At 44.2% G+C, this 21432-nt stretch overlaps 4 protein-coding genes across 4 annotated transcripts; all 4 read right to left on the reverse strand.

Annotated features, from left to right (window-relative positions):
* LOC139039985 (keratin-associated protein 4-6-like) lies at positions 1-1003 on the reverse strand. Its single transcript, XM_070482168.1, has one exon. The coding sequence runs from the start codon at positions 945-947 to the stop codon at positions 312-314; it is 636 nt and encodes a 211-aa protein (XP_070338269.1). The 5' UTR covers positions 948-1003; the 3' UTR covers positions 1-311.
* A 5222-nt stretch (positions 1004-6225) lies between these two features.
* On the reverse strand, positions 6226-7228 carry LOC139039986 (keratin-associated protein 4-6-like). Its single transcript, XM_070482169.1, has one exon. The coding sequence runs from the start codon at positions 7170-7172 to the stop codon at positions 6537-6539; it is 636 nt and encodes a 211-aa protein (XP_070338270.1). The 5' UTR covers positions 7173-7228; the 3' UTR covers positions 6226-6536.
* A 5222-nt stretch (positions 7229-12450) lies between these two features.
* Positions 12451-13348, reverse strand: LOC139039987 (keratin-associated protein 4-6-like). The gene has a single exon (XM_070482170.1). The coding sequence runs from the start codon at positions 13290-13292 to the stop codon at positions 12762-12764; it is 531 nt and encodes a 176-aa protein (XP_070338271.1). The 5' UTR covers positions 13293-13348; the 3' UTR covers positions 12451-12761.
* A 5222-nt stretch (positions 13349-18570) lies between these two features.
* LOC139039988 (keratin-associated protein 4-6-like) lies at positions 18571-19468 on the reverse strand. Its single transcript, XM_070482171.1, has one exon. It carries the CDS (start codon positions 19410-19412, stop codon positions 18882-18884), a length of 531 nt encoding a protein of 176 aa, XP_070338272.1. The 5' UTR covers positions 19413-19468; the 3' UTR covers positions 18571-18881.
* Positions 19469-21432: the final 1964 nt, after the last annotated feature.

Consider the following 21432-nt stretch of genomic DNA (forward strand, 5'->3'; position numbering starts at 1 on the left):
TTTTTAATGCAGGGAGAAGTAACTTTATTTTGTTACAGAAATATATCAGGGTACAGAAAAGCCCTAGAAAAAAGAAGTCAGGAGAATGATTTCACCACTGGTCAGGTTGAAGGGTAAACTCTGTTAAGCGTAAGTGCTCGGGACCACATCTGTCTCCTGCAACAGCGTGACCCGGTTCCCCAATGGAATCCTGAGGCCCAGTTCAGTCAAGTGACCTCAACCACACTCCCTGTTTCCTAAAGGTCAGCATAACAGTAGGGTCTATATCTGTGAGAACAGAGGTAGACAGATGGTGGTCACAGGGCAGAGATTCAGCAGCAAGAGGAGGGGCAGCACACAGGGCGGGGGCAGGTGGAGATGACACAGGTGGGGCGGTAGCAAGTGGTGTGGCAGGAGACCCGGCCACAGACTGGGCGCAGACAGCAGGAGGGGCGGCAGCAGCTGGAGCCGCAGCAGCTAGAACTGGAGCAAGAGGGCTGGCAGCAGCTGGAGATGCAGCACTGGGGCTGGCAGCAGCTGGACACATCACAGCTGGGGCGGCAGCAGCTGGACACACTGCAGCTGGGGCGGCAGCAGCTAGAACTGGAGCAAGAGGGCTGGCAGCAGCTGGAGATGCAGCACTGGGGCTGGCAGCAGCTGGACACATCACAGCTGGGGCGGCAGCAGCTGGAGATGCAGCACTGGGGCCGGCAGCAGCTGGACACATCACAGCTGGGGCGGCAGCAGCTGGACACACTGCAGCTGGGGCGGCAGCAGCTAGAACTGGAGCAAGAGGGCTGGCAGCAGCTGGAGATGCAGCACTGGGGCCTGCAGAAGCTGGACACACTGCAGCTGGGGCGGAGGCAGGTGGTTCTGCAGCACGTGATCTGACAACAGCTGGGGCGGCAGCAGGTCTCCTGGCCACAGCCCTGGTCAGAGCAGACGGAGCCACAACAGGAGCTGACCATGGTGTCAGTGGAAGGCTTGGGGTTCCACAAGTGGGTAGGAGTGGGTTTCACAAGAGTGGTTTCCTGAGTTTGAGAGTCTCCCATCCCGCTCCCCTTTTATACTCCGCTGAGTAGCTGATGTTACCATGAGTAGCAGGCTTTCCTTGTTGTTTTTCCTGCTGGGGAGTTAATTAATATTACTGAGTTAATAATTGTGCTTATTAGGTTAAACATGCCAGAATTTCTAAGAAAAGCATCATTTCCTTCTTCTGCAGCGATTCATTGATCGTGTTAAGCCAGGTGACACCACTTTCATGTTTCTTCCTCTGCCTATGTGTCTTCCAAGTTGGGAATATCATACGATATTCTATTACAGAGATTTTACATGTGTCACCTTTTCCTTTTCTTTGCATGATTCTAGATAATATTTTGAGGGTGGTTATCACAAGGCCAAATCTCTTTATATGTCAAAGGAGAAAAATGCCTGCTGCTGTCCGGTGGAGCGCTGAGAAGGAAACAGGGGGAAAGACTCACCATTGGGGTTACTTGTGCATGATGGGGGATCTGTGGTCTGGGGGCCTGGTGGCCTTTATACTCTCGTACAATGAGGGGAGACTCGGATGTGTTTCCTGGGTGACTGGGGGGTCAGGAGGTTACAGAGTCGTCCCAATCTCACTGTAATGATGCTCCTCAAGAGTTAGTTTTTAATCACTCCTTCCAATGGGCAGACTTTTCCTTACAAAGACAAACTTCCTCCCCAGGAATCTTCACACACAGTAGGCTAAAGGCGAGTGCGTTGACGTACCTGCTGGTGGGCCAACAGATGCAATGCCTTCTGCATTATGTGGAAGGTTTCATTTAAAGCCTTTCTCTTTACCCTTTCAGTAATTTGAATTCAAGTCACTCTGCTTAGATAAAGAGGATATAAACAGATAAGCCTCACTCTTTGTCCTGTAGGCACGTAAATAAGATATATTAAGAGGCACGATTTTGGCAAATATTCAAAGCGTCAAAGTATTAGGGTCCACAATGAGCGTTATGTGTATGAGTCGTATGTACTTGCGGTGAAAAGTGAGATAATATAAACAGCTACTGTTTGGGAGTGCTGCCACGTGCCAGACATTCTGCTGAATGCTCTGTAGTTATTGCCTTGGTCTTTCCTCTCAAAGAACAGTGAGTTGCTCATTATTCTCTTAGAGTCACACAGAAGTGCGTTAAGTTGTTAGATCCTGTCAGTCTGTGAAGGGTAAGCAGTACCAGTTCCACACCTTCGGTTGCGCTGTTTTATCCTGTTAGAATGCTTCTTCTCCTACTTCTTCTCAGCAGTTTCTTACCATTCCTTTAAGTTCCAGCCCGGATGTCTCCTTCTCCCATGTTTTCCTCGACACACATTTTGCTAAACCTCCGCTCCTCCCCCTTTATGCTTGCTATCACATTGTGGAAGTCTCAGACTTCACACGTCCGGTTCTAACCTAAACCCGCTTGCCTGTCCGTCTCCAGCTGGATGGTCAACACCTGAGTGGACACTTGAACCACATGTTGTTATCATCATGCGTGGAGCGGAGGACGCCATCAGTGTTTCCTTTTTATTCCTAGAAATCTCTTTTTAAATTATATTTCGGAATTGTGCCAAATATCTTTGTTTCCAAAGTAAATTCTCTGAAGGGGACCACGTTTAAGGAATTCTCCTATTCCTGTTCCTTCCTTGTAGGCCCTCCCTCCCCCATAGACGGCCATATTTATAATTTAACATTTTCCTTCCCATTGCTATTTTAAATATAAATATATTTGGGTTTCATACTTGTATCACCTTTGTTTCTTAGATAAATGGTTGTATACTGCGCACTTTGTTCCAACTGGCTTTTCTCCACTTAACAATTGATCCCAGAGCTCAGCTCACAGTGGTATGTTCAGATATCCTTCATTCCATTCTCAGCCACAATGGAGTCCATTCTGCGGACATCATACAGCTTATTTAGCCAGCCTCCTGTAGATGGACATTTGGGTTGTTTCCAGGCGTTCACTATTAAAATAATATTGTGCCTTGAAAACAAGAAGTATTTTTGTTATTCTGAGGATTGAGAGTTCAATGTGTATCTACAAGATCTACCTTGTTGATTTTGTTTAGTTCTTTCATATTCTTATTAATTTTTCTCCTCATCTTCTCACCTTAAATGCAAAGTGTGTTAAAGTCTTCAGTTGCTGGTCTCTTTCTCTTCTATTCTCGCATCACCTGTGGTCTCTGTTTCTGAAGTTCAGCTGTGTAGTTATATTTTCACTGAGCCTTTACCATGAGAAAGCGTCCCACGTTGTCTCCTGTGACGCTTTTTGTGTGACTCCAACTTGTTTGATAACAAAATCGGGACCCCTGCTTTCTTTTATTTGCATATTCTGTGATATAACCTCCTCTATTCCCTTACTTTTAGCGCTCTGAGGCTGGTTGTTTTAGCTGTATCTTGTGTCTACGGCATAGTAGTGGGTGTTTACTTTTCAGTCAATCTGCAAATCTCTTTCTTTTTACCTGTGAGTTGAGACTCTTACATGTGTTGGTGTAACCATTGATCAATATGTTTGGCTTCAGTTGTGTCGTTTTATTATAAATATAGTGATATACCTATGTAATATAATAAATAGTCATATATAATAATAGTGATATATAACATGTAGTGAATTATGTTTTATATATAATATGTATGTTAAACAGTTATGTCTCTATCTCCGTATCTCTGTAACTAATCTTTCACTATTTGTTTTATTCCCTCTCTGTTTCTCTCTCTCTCTCTCAATGTGTATTTTGGTACTCAGGAAGATTTGTATCTTGTACTAACAGCTACCTTCGTAGAAATGTCTTTATATAATACCCGAGGAGTCTGATTTTTTGGCTATCGTCAGTTGATTCTCTTCTTTCAGAAACATTAGAATTACCTACTTACTTCTTAGTCCTCCCTGTCCTGCCGCATCAGATTTGAGTTCCTATTTAATACCCGTAGGCAATCAGCAATATTTTCTACTTTATGTACTCTCTCTCCTTTCCCTCCATTTTTTGGTAATTGTCCTACATCTGCATGGTCAGTACATGGCCATTACACATCACATTGCCTCTCTCATGTTCCACACTCAATGTTAGTTCTATGAATAATATGGATGCATATTAGATGTGCATCCATACATGTGCATGTGTGTATATAGAACGCCCTCTGCTAGTCCTCGTGTAGATGTCCCTCCAGTATCTTCAGTCATTTTGGTTGGTTGGAGCTCGTTCACGAGTAAATTCCTCAGGACAGGCCCACGGGGAGAACATTCACTGAGGTCCTTCGTGTTCACAGGAGTTTTTTGTGGCCTTTATAGCTGGAGTTCAGTTGGGCTAGATAGAAAATCCTTGGCTCATATTTCCTTTCTTAAGTGTCTTTAAAAGTTAGTCCATTACCTTCTAGCATAAAGTATTGCCATCAAAAAGTGTGAACACAATCCACTTCCCCTTTCCTTATAACTGACATGGATTTTTTGTCTAGATCTTCATTGAGTTTCTCTTTTTTAAAAAATCCAATAGTTTTATAACATTGTGTCTCAATTTTGAGCGCTGTGGGCTGCTTTTTCCAGGTGTGTACAAGTGAGCTTTTATTTGAATTTCAATTCTTAGTATTCATTGTGTTTCATAGCTTTGTTTTTCTTCTTTGGAGATCTATTATAGATATTCTCTGTGTATTTTCTCTGTCACTTTTTCCTTCAAAATCCCTCTGTATCTTTCTTCATTTCAGTCTTCAAGATGGGTTTGGAAATTCCATACAAATGTTAAAATCAGCTTCTAAGCATCCACTAATCAGCGTACTGGGATTTTGATTGCGATTGCATTGAATCTTTAGACTGATTGACGGAGAATGGGCATCTTAGCGATACTGAGCGCGCCGGTCCACGAAGGGGTGTGTCTCCATTCCTTTAGATCTTCCCTGATTTGTCCTTCTGCAACGGTGCAGCTTTGCAGGCAGAGTTCTGCCACAGTTTTGTATTTTTTCCCTGAGCATCTTGCGTTCTTGATGCCTTTGTAAATAGAATTGCTCTCATTTAAACTTAATTATGTCGTAGTTTGTTGCTAGTATACCAAATACAGTTAATTTGAGTACACTGACCTTGTATGTCACGTCCCTGTTAAATTCACTTGTTAGTTTCTTGAGTTGTTTTGAGTGTAGGAGCCCAAATTTCTGTCTAGTTGTCACCTCAAGTGAGTAACTGATGATTTATTTTCATGCTCTCTTTCTTCAGTGAGCCAGCCCCCTAGCTCCCTCTCCAAACTAGGCAGCTTTGGTGGGGCTCTCAGATTGTGGAGTAAGGAACTGTCTTTTAGGGGACCGTGTCCCCATTTGAATCACAGATACCTGCACCTAAAGAAAAGCTCCAAAGCTCAGTCTCGTTCCTATAAATAAAGCACAGGGAGAAATATAGTGTACAAACCAGTGGACAAATGTCTAGAAAAATATTAAAAAGTAAACACATCAGTGATTTTGTTGAGAACCTCCACTAGGGTGGCGGCTCCCTTAGTGCAGAGAGTTTTGTGTGTGTTGCTCTCCGCTGTTACCCCACCACCTTTAACAGTGTCGCCACGTAATAAATGCTGAATAAATACTTTTTAAATGAATGAGTGAAGATTTTGGCATTTGGAAGGATCAATGAAAGGAGACTCACTTTTCAGGAAAAGCGCTTGACCCCCGTTTCCACATAGAAACACCTGACAGGAGGTCAATACTGCTCTCTGCTGTGGTCATGCCACGGTTTCCACCAAGCACCTTGTCTTATGAAGGACCTGCTGCACTCCTCTAGGTTGCCTGTCTGCCCTTGCAGTGTATATGGATTTGAAATCTCCTATCAAAAGAAAAAATGCGTGAGGACTAAGGTCCTATTGTAAATAGGGGCAGAATCAGCACACACTTGTTTTGCTGCGTGGATGACACCCGTATCATGGAGCGCGAGTCTGAAGACAAACGTGCAGACTGTGCCAAATAGCACATTGCAGCTACGACAGCGGATGTGACCACGAAGCACGTATTGTGTTCTTTTTACTTTTATTTACGTGGAGTCTGCCAAACTCCCGGCTTCACTTCTTTGTTCTTTTCCTTGGAGACATTCATAGTCTTAGGTGATTTGCTCATGAACTAAGGAGGCATCTAGGAATAAATCAGGCAGTGAATAATGAACCATTTGCGGAGAAGTGATAAGACCATGTGGTGTGTCCTGCAGGAGCAGGACAGGTACACTTCTCTAGAAAGTGAAGACAAAATCTCAAGGGAGCCACAATCACGCTGAATTTTTAATGCAGGGAGAAGTAACTTTATTTTGTTACAGAAATATATCAGGGTACAGAAAAGCCCTAGAAAAAAGAAGTCAGGAGAATGATTTCACCACTGGTCAGGTTGAAGGGTAAACTCTGTTAAGCGTAAGTGCTCGGGACCACATCTGTCTCCTGCAACAGCGTGACCCGGTTCCCCAATGGAATCCTGAGGCCCAGTTCAGTCAAGTGACCTCAACCACACTCCCTGTTTCCTAAAGGTCAGCATAACAGTAGGGTCTATATCTGTGAGAACAGAGGTAGACAGATGGTGGTCACAGGGCAGAGATTCAGCAGCAAGAGGAGGGGCAGCACACAGGGCGGGGGCAGGTGGAGATGACACAGGTGGGGCGGTAGCAAGTGGTGTGGCAGGAGACCCGGCCACAGACTGGGCGCAGACAGCAGGAGGGGCGGCAGCAGCTGGAGCCGCAGCAGCTAGAACTGGAGCAAGAGGGCTGGCAGCAGCTGGAGATGCAGCACTGGGGCTGGCAGCAGCTGGACACATCACAGCTGGGGCGGCAGCAGCTGGACACACTGCAGCTGGGGCGGCAGCAGCTAGAACTGGAGCAAGAGGGCTGGCAGCAGCTGGAGATGCAGCACTGGGGCTGGCAGCAGCTGGACACATCACAGCTGGGGCGGCAGCAGCTGGAGATGCAGCACTGGGGCCGGCAGCAGCTGGACACATCACAGCTGGGGCGGCAGCAGCTGGACACACTGCAGCTGGGGCGGCAGCAGCTAGAACTGGAGCAAGAGGGCTGGCAGCAGCTGGAGATGCAGCACTGGGGCCTGCAGAAGCTGGACACACTGCAGCTGGGGCGGAGGCAGGTGGTTCTGCAGCACGTGATCTGACAACAGCTGGGGCGGCAGCAGGTCTCCTGGCCACAGCCCTGGTCAGAGCAGACGGAGCCACAACAGGAGCTGACCATGGTGTCAGTGGAAGGCTTGGGGTTCCACAAGTGGGTAGGAGTGGGTTTCACAAGAGTGGTTTCCTGAGTTTGAGAGTCTCCCATCCCGCTCCCCTTTTATACTCCGCTGAGTAGCTGATGTTACCATGAGTAGCAGGCTTTCCTTGTTGTTTTTCCTGCTGGGGAGTTAATTAATATTACTGAGTTAATAATTGTGCTTATTAGGTTAAACATGCCAGAATTTCTAAGAAAAGCATCATTTCCTTCTTCTGCAGCGATTCATTGATCGTGTTAAGCCAGGTGACACCACTTTCATGTTTCTTCCTCTGCCTATGTGTCTTCCAAGTTGGGAATATCATACGATATTCTATTACAGAGATTTTACATGTGTCACCTTTTCCTTTTCTTTGCATGATTCTAGATAATATTTTGAGGGTGGTTATCACAAGGCCAAATCTCTTTATATGTCAAAGGAGAAAAATGCCTGCTGCTGTCCGGTGGAGCGCTGAGAAGGAAACAGGGGGAAAGACTCACCATTGGGGTTACTTGTGCATGATGGGGGATCTGTGGTCTGGGGGCCTGGTGGCCTTTATACTCTCGTACAATGAGGGGAGACTCGGATGTGTTTCCTGGGTGACTGGGGGGTCAGGAGGTTACAGAGTCGTCCCAATCTCACTGTAATGATGCTCCTCAAGAGTTAGTTTTTAATCACTCCTTCCAATGGGCAGACTTTTCCTTACAAAGACAAACTTCCTCCCCAGGAATCTTCACACACAGTAGGCTAAAGGCGAGTGCGTTGACGTACCTGCTGGTGGGCCAACAGATGCAATGCCTTCTGCATTATGTGGAAGGTTTCATTTAAAGCCTTTCTCTTTACCCTTTCAGTAATTTGAATTCAAGTCACTCTGCTTAGATAAAGAGGATATAAACAGATAAGCCTCACTCTTTGTCCTGTAGGCACGTAAATAAGATATATTAAGAGGCACGATTTTGGCAAATATTCAAAGCGTCAAAGTATTAGGGTCCACAATGAGCGTTATGTGTATGAGTCGTATGTACTTGCGGTGAAAAGTGAGATAATATAAACAGCTACTGTTTGGGAGTGCTGCCACGTGCCAGACATTCTGCTGAATGCTCTGTAGTTATTGCCTTGGTCTTTCCTCTCAAAGAACAGTGAGTTGCTCATTATTCTCTTAGAGTCACACAGAAGTGCGTTAAGTTGTTAGATCCTGTCAGTCTGTGAAGGGTAAGCAGTACCAGTTCCACACCTTCGGTTGCGCTGTTTTATCCTGTTAGAATGCTTCTTCTCCTACTTCTTCTCAGCAGTTTCTTACCATTCCTTTAAGTTCCAGCCCGGATGTCTCCTTCTCCCATGTTTTCCTCGACACACATTTTGCTAAACCTCCGCTCCTCCCCCTTTATGCTTGCTATCACATTGTGGAAGTCTCAGACTTCACACGTCCGGTTCTAACCTAAACCCGCTTGCCTGTCCGTCTCCAGCTGGATGGTCAACACCTGAGTGGACACTTGAACCACATGTTGTTATCATCATGCGTGGAGCGGAGGACGCCATCAGTGTTTCCTTTTTATTCCTAGAAATCTCTTTTTAAATTATATTTCGGAATTGTGCCAAATATCTTTGTTTCCAAAGTAAATTCTCTGAAGGGGACCACGTTTAAGGAATTCTCCTATTCCTGTTCCTTCCTTGTAGGCCCTCCCTCCCCCATAGACGGCCATATTTATAATTTAACATTTTCCTTCCCATTGCTATTTTAAATATAAATATATTTGGGTTTCATACTTGTATCACCTTTGTTTCTTAGATAAATGGTTGTATACTGCGCACTTTGTTCCAACTGGCTTTTCTCCACTTAACAATTGATCCCAGAGCTCAGCTCACAGTGGTATGTTCAGATATCCTTCATTCCATTCTCAGCCACAATGGAGTCCATTCTGCGGACATCATACAGCTTATTTAGCCAGCCTCCTGTAGATGGACATTTGGGTTGTTTCCAGGCGTTCACTATTAAAATAATATTGTGCCTTGAAAACAAGAAGTATTTTTGTTATTCTGAGGATTGAGAGTTCAATGTGTATCTACAAGATCTACCTTGTTGATTTTGTTTAGTTCTTTCATATTCTTATTAATTTTTCTCCTCATCTTCTCACCTTAAATGCAAAGTGTGTTAAAGTCTTCAGTTGCTGGTCTCTTTCTCTTCTATTCTCGCATCACCTGTGGTCTCTGTTTCTGAAGTTCAGCTGTGTAGTTATATTTTCACTGAGCCTTTACCATGAGAAAGCGTCCCACGTTGTCTCCTGTGACGCTTTTTGTGTGACTCCAACTTGTTTGATAACAAAATCGGGACCCCTGCTTTCTTTTATTTGCATATTCTGTGATATAACCTCCTCTATTCCCTTACTTTTAGCGCTCTGAGGCTGGTTGTTTTAGCTGTATCTTGTGTCTACGGCATAGTAGTGGGTGTTTACTTTTCAGTCAATCTGCAAATCTCTTTCTTTTTACCTGTGAGTTGAGACTCTTACATGTGTTGGTGTAACCATTGATCAATATGTTTGGCTTCAGTTGTGTCGTTTTATTATAAATATAGTGATATACCTATGTAATATAATAAATAGTCATATATAATAATAGTGATATATAACATGTAGTGAATTATGTTTTATATATAATATGTATGTTAAACAGTTATGTCTCTATCTCCGTATCTCTGTAACTAATCTTTCACTATTTGTTTTATTCCCTCTCTGTTTCTCTCTCTCTCTCTCAATGTGTATTTTGGTACTCAGGAAGATTTGTATCTTGTACTAACAGCTACCTTCGTATAAATGTCTTTATATAATACCCGAGGAGTCTGATTTTTTGGCTATCGTCAGTTGATTCTCTTCTTTCAGAAACATTAGAATTACCTACTTACTTCTTAGTCCTCCCTGTCCTGCCGCATCAGATTTGAGTTCCTATTTAATACCCGTAGGCAATCAGCAATATTTTCTATATTATGTATTCTCTCTCCTTTCCCTCCATTTTTTGGTAATTGTCCTACATCTGCATGGTCAGTACATGGCCATTACACATCACATTGCCTCTCTCATGTTCCACACTCAATGTTAGTTCTATGAATAATATGGATGCATATTAGATGTGCATCCATACATGTGCATGTGTGTATATAGAACGCCCTCTGCTAGTCCTCGTGTAGATGTCCCTCCAGTATCTTCAGTCATTTTGGTTGGTTGGAGCTCGTTCACGAGTAAATTCCTCAGGACAGGCCCACGGGGAGAACATTCACTGAGGTCCTTCGTGTTCACAGGAGTTTTTTGTGGCCTTTATAGCTGGAGTTCAGTTGGGCTAGATAGAAAATCCTTGGCTCATATTTCCTTTCTTAAGTGTCTTTAAAAGTTAGTCCATTACCTTCTAGCATAAAGTATTGCCATCAAAAAGTGTGAACACAATCCACTTCCCCTTTCCTTATAACTGACATGGATTTTTTGTCTAGATCTTCATTGAGTTTCTCTTTTTTAAAAAATCCAATAGTTTTATAACATTGTGTCTCAATTTTGAGCGCTGTGGGCTGCTTTTTCCAGGTGTGTACAAGTGAGCTTTTATTTGAATTTCAATTCTTAGTATTCATTGTGTTTCATAGCTTTGTTTTTCTTCTTTGGAGATCTATTATAGATATTCTCTGTGTATTTTCTCTGTCACTTTTTCCTTCAAAATCCCTCTGTATCTTTCTTCATTTCAGTCTTCAAGATGGGTTTGGAAATTCCATACAAATGTTAAAATCAGCTTCTAAGCATCCACTAATCAGCGTACTGGGATTTTGATTGCGATTGCATTGAATCTTTAGACTGATTGACGGAGAATGGGCATCTTAGCGATACTGAGCGCGCCGGTCCACGAAGGGGTGTGTCTCCATTCCTTTAGATCTTCCCTGATTTGTCCTTCTGCAACGGTGCAGCTTTGCAGGCAGAGTTCTGCCACAGTTTTGTATTTTTTCCCTGAGCATCTTGCGTTCTTGATGCCTTTGTAAATAGAATTGCTCTCATTTAAACTTAATTATGTCGTAGTTTGTTGCTAGTATACCAAATACAGTTAATTTGAGTACACTGACCTTATATGTCACGTCCCTGTTAAATTCACTTGTTAGTTTCTTGAGTTGTTTTGAGTGTAGGAGCCCAAATTTCTGTCTAGTTGTCACCTCAAGTGAGTAACTGATGATTTATTTTCATGCTCTCTTTCTTCAGTGAGCCAGCCCCCTAGCTCCCTCTCCAAACTAGGCAGCTTTGGTGGGGCTCTCAGATTGTGGAGTAAGGAACTGTCTTTTAGGGGACCGTGTCCCCATTTGAATCACAGATACCTGCACCTAAAGAAAAGCTCCAAAGCTCAGTCTCGTTCCTATAAATAAAGCACAGGGAGAAATATAGTGTACAAACCAGTGGACAAATGTCTAGAAAAATATTAAAAAGTAAACACATCAGTGATTTTGTTGAGAACCTCCACTAGGGTGGCGGCTCCCTTAGTGCAGAGAGTTTTGTGTGTGTTGCTCTCCGCTGTTACCCCACCACCTTTAACAGTGTCGCCACGTAATAAATGCTGAATAAATACTTTTTAAATGAATGAGTGAAGATTTTGGCATTTGGAAGGATCAATGAAAGGAGACTCACTTTTCAGGAAAAGCGCTTGACCCCCGTTTCCACATAGAAACACCTGACAGGAGGTCAATACTGCTCTCTGCTGTGGTCATGCCACGGTTTCCACCAAGCACCTTGTCTTATGAAGGACCTGCTGCACTCCTCTAGGTTGCCTGTCTGCCCTTGCAGTGTATATGGATTTGAAATCTCCTATCAAAAGAAAAAATGCGTGAGGACTAAGGTCCTATTGTAAATAGGGGCAGAATCAGCACACACTTGTTTTGCTGCGTGGATGACACCCGTATCATGGAGCGCGAGTCTGAAGACAAACGTGCAGACTGTGCCAAATAGCACATTGCAGCTACGACAGCGGATGTGACCACGAAGCACGTATTGTGTTCTTTTTACTTTTATTTACGTGGAGTCTGCCAAACTCCCGGCTTCACTTCTTTGTTCTTTTCCTTGGAGACATTCATAGTCTTAGGTGATTTGCTCATGAACTAAGGAGGCATCTAGGAATAAATCAGGCAGTGAATAATGAACCATTTGCGGAGAAGTGATAAGACCATGTGGTGTGTCCTGCAGGAGCAGGACAGGTACACTTCTCTAGAAAGTGAAGACAAAATCTCAAGGGAGCCACAATCACGCTGAATTTTTAATGCAGGGAGAAGTAACTTTATTTTGTTACAGAAATATATCAGGGTACAGAAAAGCCCTAGAAAAAAGAAGTCAGGAGAATGATTTCACCACTGGTCAGGTTGAAGGGTAAACTCTGTTAAGCGTAAGTGCTCGGGACCACATCTGTCTCCTGCAACAGCGTGACCCGGTTCCCCAATGGAATCCTGAGGCCCAGTTCAGTCAAGTGACCTCAACCACACTCCCTGTTTCCTAAAGGTCAGCATAACAGTAGGGTCTATATCTGTGAGAACAGAGGTAGACAGATGGTGGTCACAGGGCAGAGATTCAGCAGCAAGAGGAGGGGCAGCACACAGGGCGGGGGCAGGTGGAGATGACACAGGTGGGGCGGTAGCAAGTGGTGTGGCAGGAGACCCGGCCACAGACTGGGCGCAGACAGCAGGAGGGGCGGCAGCAGCTGGAGCCGCAGCAGCTAGAACTGGAGCAAGAGGGCTGGCAGCAGCTGGAGATGCAGCACTGGGGCTGGCAGCAGCTGGACACATCACAGCTGGGGCGGCAGCAGCTGGAGATGCAGCACTGGGGCCTGCAGCAGCTGGACACATCACAGCTGGGGCGGCAGCAGCTGGACACACTGCAGCTGGGGCGGAGGAAGGTGGGCTGGCAGCACACAGACTGCTGGCACTGGGGCCTGCAGCAGCTGGAGATGCAGCACTGGGGCCTGCAGAAGCTGGACACACTGCAGCTGGGGCGGAGGCAGGTGGTTCTGCAGCACGTGATCTGACAACAGCTGGGGCGGCAGCAGGTCTCCTGGCCACAGCCCTGGTCAGAGCAGACGGAGCCACAACAGGAGCTGACCATGGTGTCAGTGGAAGGCTTGGGGTTCCACAAGTGGGTAGGAGTGGGTTTCACAAGAGTGGTTTCCTGAGTTTGAGAGTCTCCCATCCCGCTCCCCTTTTATACTCCGCTGAGTAGCTGATGTTACCATGAGTAGCAGGCTTTCCTTGTTGTTTTTCCTGCTGGGGAGTTAATTAATATTACTGAGTTAATAATTGTGCTTATTAGGTTAAACATGCCAGAATTTCTAAGAAAAGCATCATTTCCTTCTTCTGCAGCGATTCATTGATCGTGTTAAGCCAGGTGACACCACTTTCATGTTTCTTCCTCTGCCTATGTGTCTTCCAAGTTGGGAATATCATACGATATTCTATTACAGAGATTTTACATGTGTCACCTTTTCCTTTTCTTTGCATGATTCTAGATAATATTTTGAGGGTGGTTATCACAAGGCCAAATCTCTTTATATGTCAAAGGAGAAAAATGCCTGCTGCTGTCCGGTGGAGCGCTGAGAAGGAAACAGGGGGAAAGACTCACCATTGGGGTTACTTGTGCATGATGGGGGATCTGTGGTCTGGGGGCCTGGTGGCCTTTATACTCTCGTACAATGAGGGGAGACTCGGATGTGTTTCCTGGGTGACTGGGGGGTCAGGAGGTTACAGAGTCGTCCCAATCTCACTGTAATGATGCTCCTCAAGAGTTAGTTTTTAATCACTCCTTCCAATGGGCAGACTTTTCCTTACAAAGACAAACTTCCTCCCCAGGAATCTTCACACACAGTAGGCTAAAGGCGAGTGCGTTGACGTACCTGCTGGTGGGCCAACAGATGCAATGCCTTCTGCATTATGTGGAAGGTTTCATTTAAAGCCTTTCTCTTTACCCTTTCAGTAATTTGAATTCAAGTCACTCTGCTTAGATAAAGAGGATATAAACAGATAAGCCTCACTCTTTGTCCTGTAGGCACGTAAATAAGATATATTAAGAGGCACGATTTTGGCAAATATTCAAAGCGTCAAAGTATTAGGGTCCACAATGAGCGTTATGTGTATGAGTCGTATGTACTTGCGGTGAAAAGTGAGATAATATAAACAGCTACTGTTTGGGAGTGCTGCCACGTGCCAGACATTCTGCTGAATGCTCTGTAGTTATTGCCTTGGTCTTTCCTCTCAAAGAACAGTGAGTTGCTCATTATTCTCTTAGAGTCACACAGAAGTGCGTTAAGTTGTTAGATCCTGTCAGTCTGTGAAGGGTAAGCAGTACCAGTTCCACACCTTCGGTTGCGCTGTTTTATCCTGTTAGAATGCTTCTTCTCCTACTTCTTCTCAGCAGTTTCTTACCATTCCTTTAAGTTCCAGCCCGGATGTCTCCTTCTCCCATGTTTTCCTCGACACACATTTTGCTAAACCTCCGCTCCTCCCCCTTTATGCTTGCTATCACATTGTGGAAGTCTCAGACTTCACACGTCCGGTTCTAACCTAAACCCGCTTGCCTGTCCGTCTCCAGCTGGATGGTCAACACCTGAGTGGACACTTGAACCACATGTTGTTATCATCATGCGTGGAGCGGAGGACGCCATCAGTGTTTCCTTTTTATTCCTAGAAATCTCTTTTTAAATTATATTTCGGAATTGTGCCAAATATCTTTGTTTCCAAAGTAAATTCTCTGAAGGGGACCACGTTTAAGGAATTCTCCTATTCCTGTTCCTTCCTTGTAGGCCCTCCCTCCCCCATAGACGGCCATATTTATAATTTAACATTTTCCTTCCCATTGCTATTTTAAATATAAATATATTTGGGTTTCATACTTGTATCACCTTTGTTTCTTAGATAAATGGTTGTATACTGCGCACTTTGTTCCAACTGGCTTTTCTCCACTTAACAATTGATCCCAGAGCTCAGCTCACAGTGGTATGTTCAGATATCCTTCATTCCATTCTCAGCCACAATGGAGTCCATTCTGCGGACATCATACAGCTTATTTAGCCAGCCTCCTGTAGATGGACATTTGGGTTGTTTCCAGGCGTTCACTATTAAAATAATATTGTGCCTTGAAAACAAGAAGTATTTTTGTTATTCTGAGGATTGAGAGTTCAATGTGTATCTACAAGATCTACCTTGTTGATTTTGTTTAGTTCTTTCATATTCTTATTAATTTTTCTCCTCATCTTCTCACCTTAAATGCAAAGTGTGTTAAAGTCTTCAGTTGCTGGTCTCTTTCTCTTCTATTCTCGCATCACCTGTGGTCTCTGTTTCTGAAGTTCAGCTGTGTAGTTATATTTTCACTGAGCCTTTACCATGAGAAAGCGTCCCACGTTGTCTCCTGTGACGCTTTTTGTGTGACTCCAACTTGTTTGATAACAAAATCGGGACCCCTGCTTTCTTTTATTTGCATATTCTGTGATATAACCTCCTCTATTCCCTTACTTTTAGCGCTCTGAGGCTGGTTGTTTTAGCTGTATCTTGTGTCTACGGCATAGTAGTGGGTGTTTACTTTTCAGTCAATCTGCAAATCTCTTTCTTTTTACCTGTGAGTTGAGACTCTTACATGTGTTGGTGTAACCATTGATCAATATGTTTGGCTTCAGTTGTGTCGTTTTATTATAAATATAGTGATATACCTATGTAATATAATAAATAGTCATATATAATAATAGTGATATATAACATGTAGTGAATTATGTTTTATATATAATATGTATGTTAAACAGTTATGTCTCTATCTCCGTATCTCTGTAACTAATCTTTCACTATTTGTTTTATTCCCTCTCTGTTTCTCTCTCTCTCTCTCAATGTGTATTTTGGTACTCAGGAAGATTTGTATCTTGTACTAACAGCTACCTTCGTATAAATGTCTTTATATAATACCCGAGGAGTCTGATTTTTTGGCTATCGTCAGTTGATTCTCTTCTTTCAGAAACATTAGAATTACCTACTTACTTCTTAGTCCTCCCTGTCCTGCCGCATCAGATTTGAGTTCCTATTTAATACCCGTAGGCAATCAGCAATATTTTCTACTTTATGTACTCTCTCTCCTTTCCCTCCATTTTTTGGTAATTGTCCTACATCTGCATGGTCAGTACATGGCCATTACACATCACATTGCCTCTCTCATGTTCCACACTCAATGTTAGTTCTATGAATAATATGGATGCATATTAGATGTGCATCCATACATGTGCATGTGTGTATATAGAACGCCCTCTGCTAGTCCTCGTGTAGATGTCCCTCCAGTATCTTCAGTCATTTTGGTTGGTTGGAGCTCGTTCACGAGTAAATTCCTCAGGACAGGCCCACGGGGAGAACATTCACTGAGGTCCTTCGTGTTCACAGGAGTTTTTTGTGGCCTTTATAGCTGGAGTTCAGTTGGGCTAGATAGAAAATCCTTGGCTCATATTTCCTTTCTTAAGTGTCTTTAAAAGTTAGTCCATTACCTTCTAGCATAAAGTATTGCCATCAAAAAGTGTGAACACAATCCACTTCCCCTTTCCTTATAACTGACATGGATTTTTTGTCTAGATCTTCATTGAGTTTCTCTTTTTTAAAAAATCCAATAGTTTTATAACATTGTGTCTCAATTTTGAGCGCTGTGGGCTGCTTTTTCCAGGTGTGTACAAGTGAGCTTTTATTTGAATTTCAATTCTTAGTATTCATTGTGTTTCATAGCTTTGTTTTTCTTCTTTGGAGATCTATTATAGATATTCTCTGTGTATTTTCTCTGTCACTTTTTCCTTCAAAATCCCTCTGTATCTTTCTTCATTTCAGTCTTCAAGATGGGTTTGGAAATTCCATACAAATGTTAAAATCAGCTTCTAAGCATCCACTAATCAGCGTACTGGGATTTTGATTGCGATTGCATTGAATCTTTAGACTGATTGACGGAGAATGGGCATCTTAGCGATACTGAGCGCGCCGGTCCACGAAGGGGTGTGTCTCCATTCCTTTAGATCTTCCCTGATTTGTCCTTCTGCAACGGTGCAGCTTTGCAGGCAGAGTTCTGCCACAGTTTTGTATTTTTTCCCTGAGCATCTTGCGTTCTTGATGCCTTTGTAAATAGAATTGCTCTCATTTAAACTTAATTATGTCGTAGTTTGTTGCTAGTATACCAAATACAGTTAATTTGAGTACACTGACCTTATATGTCACGTCCCTGTTAAATTCACTTGTTAGTTTCTTGAGTTGTTTTGAGTGTAGGAGCCCAAATTTCTGTCTAGTTGTCACCTCAAGTGAGTAACTGATGATTTATTTTCATGCTCTCTTTCTTCAGTGAGCCAGCCCCCTAGCTCCCTCTCCAAACTAGGCAGCTTTGGTGGGGCTCTCAGATTGTGGAGTAAGGAACTGTCTTTTAGGGGACCGTGTCCCCATTTGAATCACAGATACCTGCACCTAAAGAAAAGCTCCAAAGCTCAGTCTCGTTCCTATAAATAAAGCACAGGGAGAAATATAGTGTACAAACCAGTGGACAAATGTCTAGAAAAATATTAAAAAGTAAACACATCAGTGATTTTGTTGAGAACCTCCACTAGGGTGGCGGCTCCCTTAGTGCAGAGAGTTTTGTGTGTGTTGCTCTCCGCTGTTACCCCACCACCTTTAACAGTGTCGCCACGTAATAAATGCTGAATAAATACTTTTTAAATGAATGAGTGAAGATTTTGGCATTTGGAAGGATCAATGAAAGGAGACTCACTTTTCAGGAAAAGCGCTTGACCCCCGTTTCCACATAGAAACACCTGACAGGAGGTCAATACTGCTCTCTGCTGTGGTCATGCCACGGTTTCCACCAAGCACCTTGTCTTATGAAGGACCTGCTGCACTCCTCTAGGTTGCCTGTCTGCCCTTGCAGTGTATATGGATTTGAAATCTCCTATCAAAAGAAAAAATGCGTGAGGACTAAGGTCCTATTGTAAATAGGGGCAGAATCAGCACACACTTGTTTTGCTGCGTGGATGACACCCGTATCATGGAGCGCGAGTCTGAAGACAAACGTGCAGACTGTGCCAAATAGCACATTGCAGCTACGACAGCGGATGTGACCACGAAGCACGTATTGTGTTCTTTTTACTTTTATTTACGTGGAGTCTGCCAAACTCCCGGCTTCACTTCTTTGTTCTTTTCCTTGGAGACATTCATAGTCTTAGGTGATTTGCTCATGAACTAAGGAGGCATCTAGGAATAAATCAGGCAGTGAATAATGAACCATTTGCGGAGAAGTGATAAGACCATGTGGTGTGTCCTGCAGGAGCAGGACAGGTACACTTCTCTAGAAAGTGAAGACAAAATCTCAAGGGAGCCACAATCACGCTGAATTTTTAATGCAGGGAGAAGTAACTTTATTTTGTTACAGAAATATATCAGGGTACAGAAAAGCCCTAGAAAAAAGAAGTCAGGAGAATGATTTCACCACTGGTCAGGTTGAAGGGTAAACTCTGTTAAGCGTAAGTGCTCGGGACCACATCTGTCTCCTGCAACAGCGTGACCCGGTTCCCCAATGGAATCCTGAGGCCCAGTTCAGTCAAGTGACCTCAACCACACTCCCTGTTTCCTAAAGGTCAGCATAACAGTAGGGTCTATATCTGTGAGAACAGAGGTAGACAGATGGTGGTCACAGGGCAGAGATTCAGCAGCAAGAGGAGGGGCAGCACACAGGGCGGGGGCAGGTGGAGATGACACAGGTGGGGCGGTAGCAAGTGGTGTGGCAGGAGACCCGGCCACAGACTGGGCGCAGACAGCAGGAGGGGCGGCAGCAGCTGGAGCCGCAGCAGCTAGAACTGGAGCAAGAGGGCTGGCAGCAGCTGGAGATGCAGCACTGGGGCTGGCAGCAGCTGGACACATCACAGCTGGGGCGGCAGCAGCTGGAGATGCAGCACTGGGGCCTGCAGCAGCTGGACACATCACAGCTGGGGCGGCAGCAGCTGGACACACTGCAGCTGGGGCGGAGGAAGGTGGGCTGGCAGCACACAGACTGCTGGCACTGGGGCCTGCAGCAGCTGGAGATGCAGCACTGGGGCCTGCAGAAGCTGGACACACTGCAGCTGGGGCGGAGGCAGGTGGTTCTGCAGCACGTGATCTGACAACAGCTGGGGCGGCAGCAGGTCTCCTGGCCACAGCCCTGGTCAGAGCAGACGGAGCCACAACAGGAGCTGACCATGGTGTCAGTGGAAGGCTTGGGGTTCCACAAGTGGGTAGGAGTGGGTTTCACAAGAGTGGTTTCCTGAGTTTGAGAGTCTCCCATCCCGCTCCCCTTTTATACTCCGCTGAGTAGCTGATGTTACCATGAGTAGCAGGCTTTCCTTGTTGTTTTTCCTGCTGGGGAGTTAATTAATATTACTGAGTTAATAATTGTGCTTATTAGGTTAAACATGCCAGAATTTCTAAGAAAAGCATCATTTCCTTCTTCTGCAGCGATTCATTGATCGTGTTAAGCCAGGTGACACCACTTTCATGTTTCTTCCTCTGCCTATGTGTCTTCCAAGTTGGGAATATCATACGATATTCTATTACAGAGATTTTACATGTGTCACCTTTTCCTTTTCTTTGCATGATTCTAGATAATATTTTGAGGGTGGTTATCACAAGGCCAAATCTCTTTATATGTCAAAGGAGAAAAATGCCTGCTGCTGTCCGGTGGAGCGCTGAGAAGGAAACAGGGGGAAAGACTCACCATTGGGGTTACTTGTGCATGATGGGGGATCTGTGGTCTGGGGGCCTGGTGGCCTTTATACTCTCGTACAATGAGGGGAGACTCGGATGTGTTTCCTGGGTGACTGGGGGGTCAGGAGGTTACAGAGTCGTCCCAATCTCACTGTAATGATGCTCCTCAAGAGTTAGTTTTTAATCACTCCTTCCAATGGGCAGACTTTTCCTTACAAAGACAAACTTCCTCCCCAGGAATCTTCACACACAGTAGGCTAAAGGCGAGTGCGTTGACGTACCTGCTGGTGGGCCAACAGATGCAATGCCTTCTGCATTATGTGGAAGGTTTCATTTAAAGCCTTTCTCTTTACCCTTTCAGTAATTTGAATTCAAGTCACTCTGCTTAGATAAAGAGGATATAAACAGATAAGCCTCACTCTTTGTCCTGTAGGCACGTAAATAAGATATATTAAGAGGCACGATTTTGGCAAATATTCAAAGCGTCAAAGTATTAGGGTCCACAATGAGCGTTATGTGTATGAGTCGTATGTACTTGCGGTGAAAAGTGAGATAATATAAACAGCTACTGTTTGGGAGTGCTGCCACGTGCCAGACATTCTGCTGAATGCTCTGTAGTTATTGCCTTGGTCTTTCCTCTCAAAGAACAGTGAGTTGCTCATTATTCTCTTAGAGTCACACAGAAGTGCGTTAAGTTGTTAGATCCTGTCAGTCTGTGAAGGGTAAGCAGTACCAGTTCCACACCTTCGGTTGCGCTGTTTTATCCTGTTAGAATGCTTCTTCTCCTACTTCTTCTCAGCAGTTTCTTACCATTCCTTTAAGTTCCAGCCCGGATGTCTCCTTCTCCCATGTTTTCCTCGACACACATTTTGCTAAACCTCCGCTCCTCCCCCTTTATGCTTGCTATCACATTGTGGAAGTCTCAGACTTCACACGTCCGGTTCTAACCTAAACCCGCTTGCCTGTCCGTCTCCAGCTGGATGGTCAACACCTGAGTGGACACTTGAACCACATGTTGTTATCATCATGCGTGGAGCGGAGGACGCCATCAGTGTTTCCTTTTTATTCCTAGAAATCTCTTTTTAAATTATATTTCGGAATTGTGCCAAATATCTTTGTTTCCAAAGTAAATTCTCTGAAGGGGACCACGTTTAAGGAATTCTCCTATTCCTGTTCCTTCCTTGTAGGCCCTCCCTCCCCCATAGACGGCCATATTTATAATTTAACATTTTCCTTCCCATTGCTATTTTAAATATAAATATATTTGGGTTTCATACTTGTATCACCTTTGTTTCTTAGATAAATGGTTGTATACTGCGCACTTTGTTCCAACTGGCTTTTCTCCACTTAACAATTGATCCCAGAGCTCAGCTCACAGTGGTATGTTCAGATATCCTTCATTCCATTCTCAGCCACAATGGAGTCCATTCTGCGGACATCATACAGCTTATTTAGCCAGCCTCCTGTAGATGGACATTTGGGTTGTTTCCAGGCGTTCACTATTAAAATAATATTGT

Source organism: Equus asinus, chromosome 13 (genome assembly GCF_041296235.1).
Source record: "Equus asinus isolate D_3611 breed Donkey chromosome 13, EquAss-T2T_v2, whole genome shotgun sequence".
Taxonomy (NCBI): Eukaryota; Metazoa; Chordata; class Mammalia; order Perissodactyla; family Equidae; genus Equus; species Equus asinus.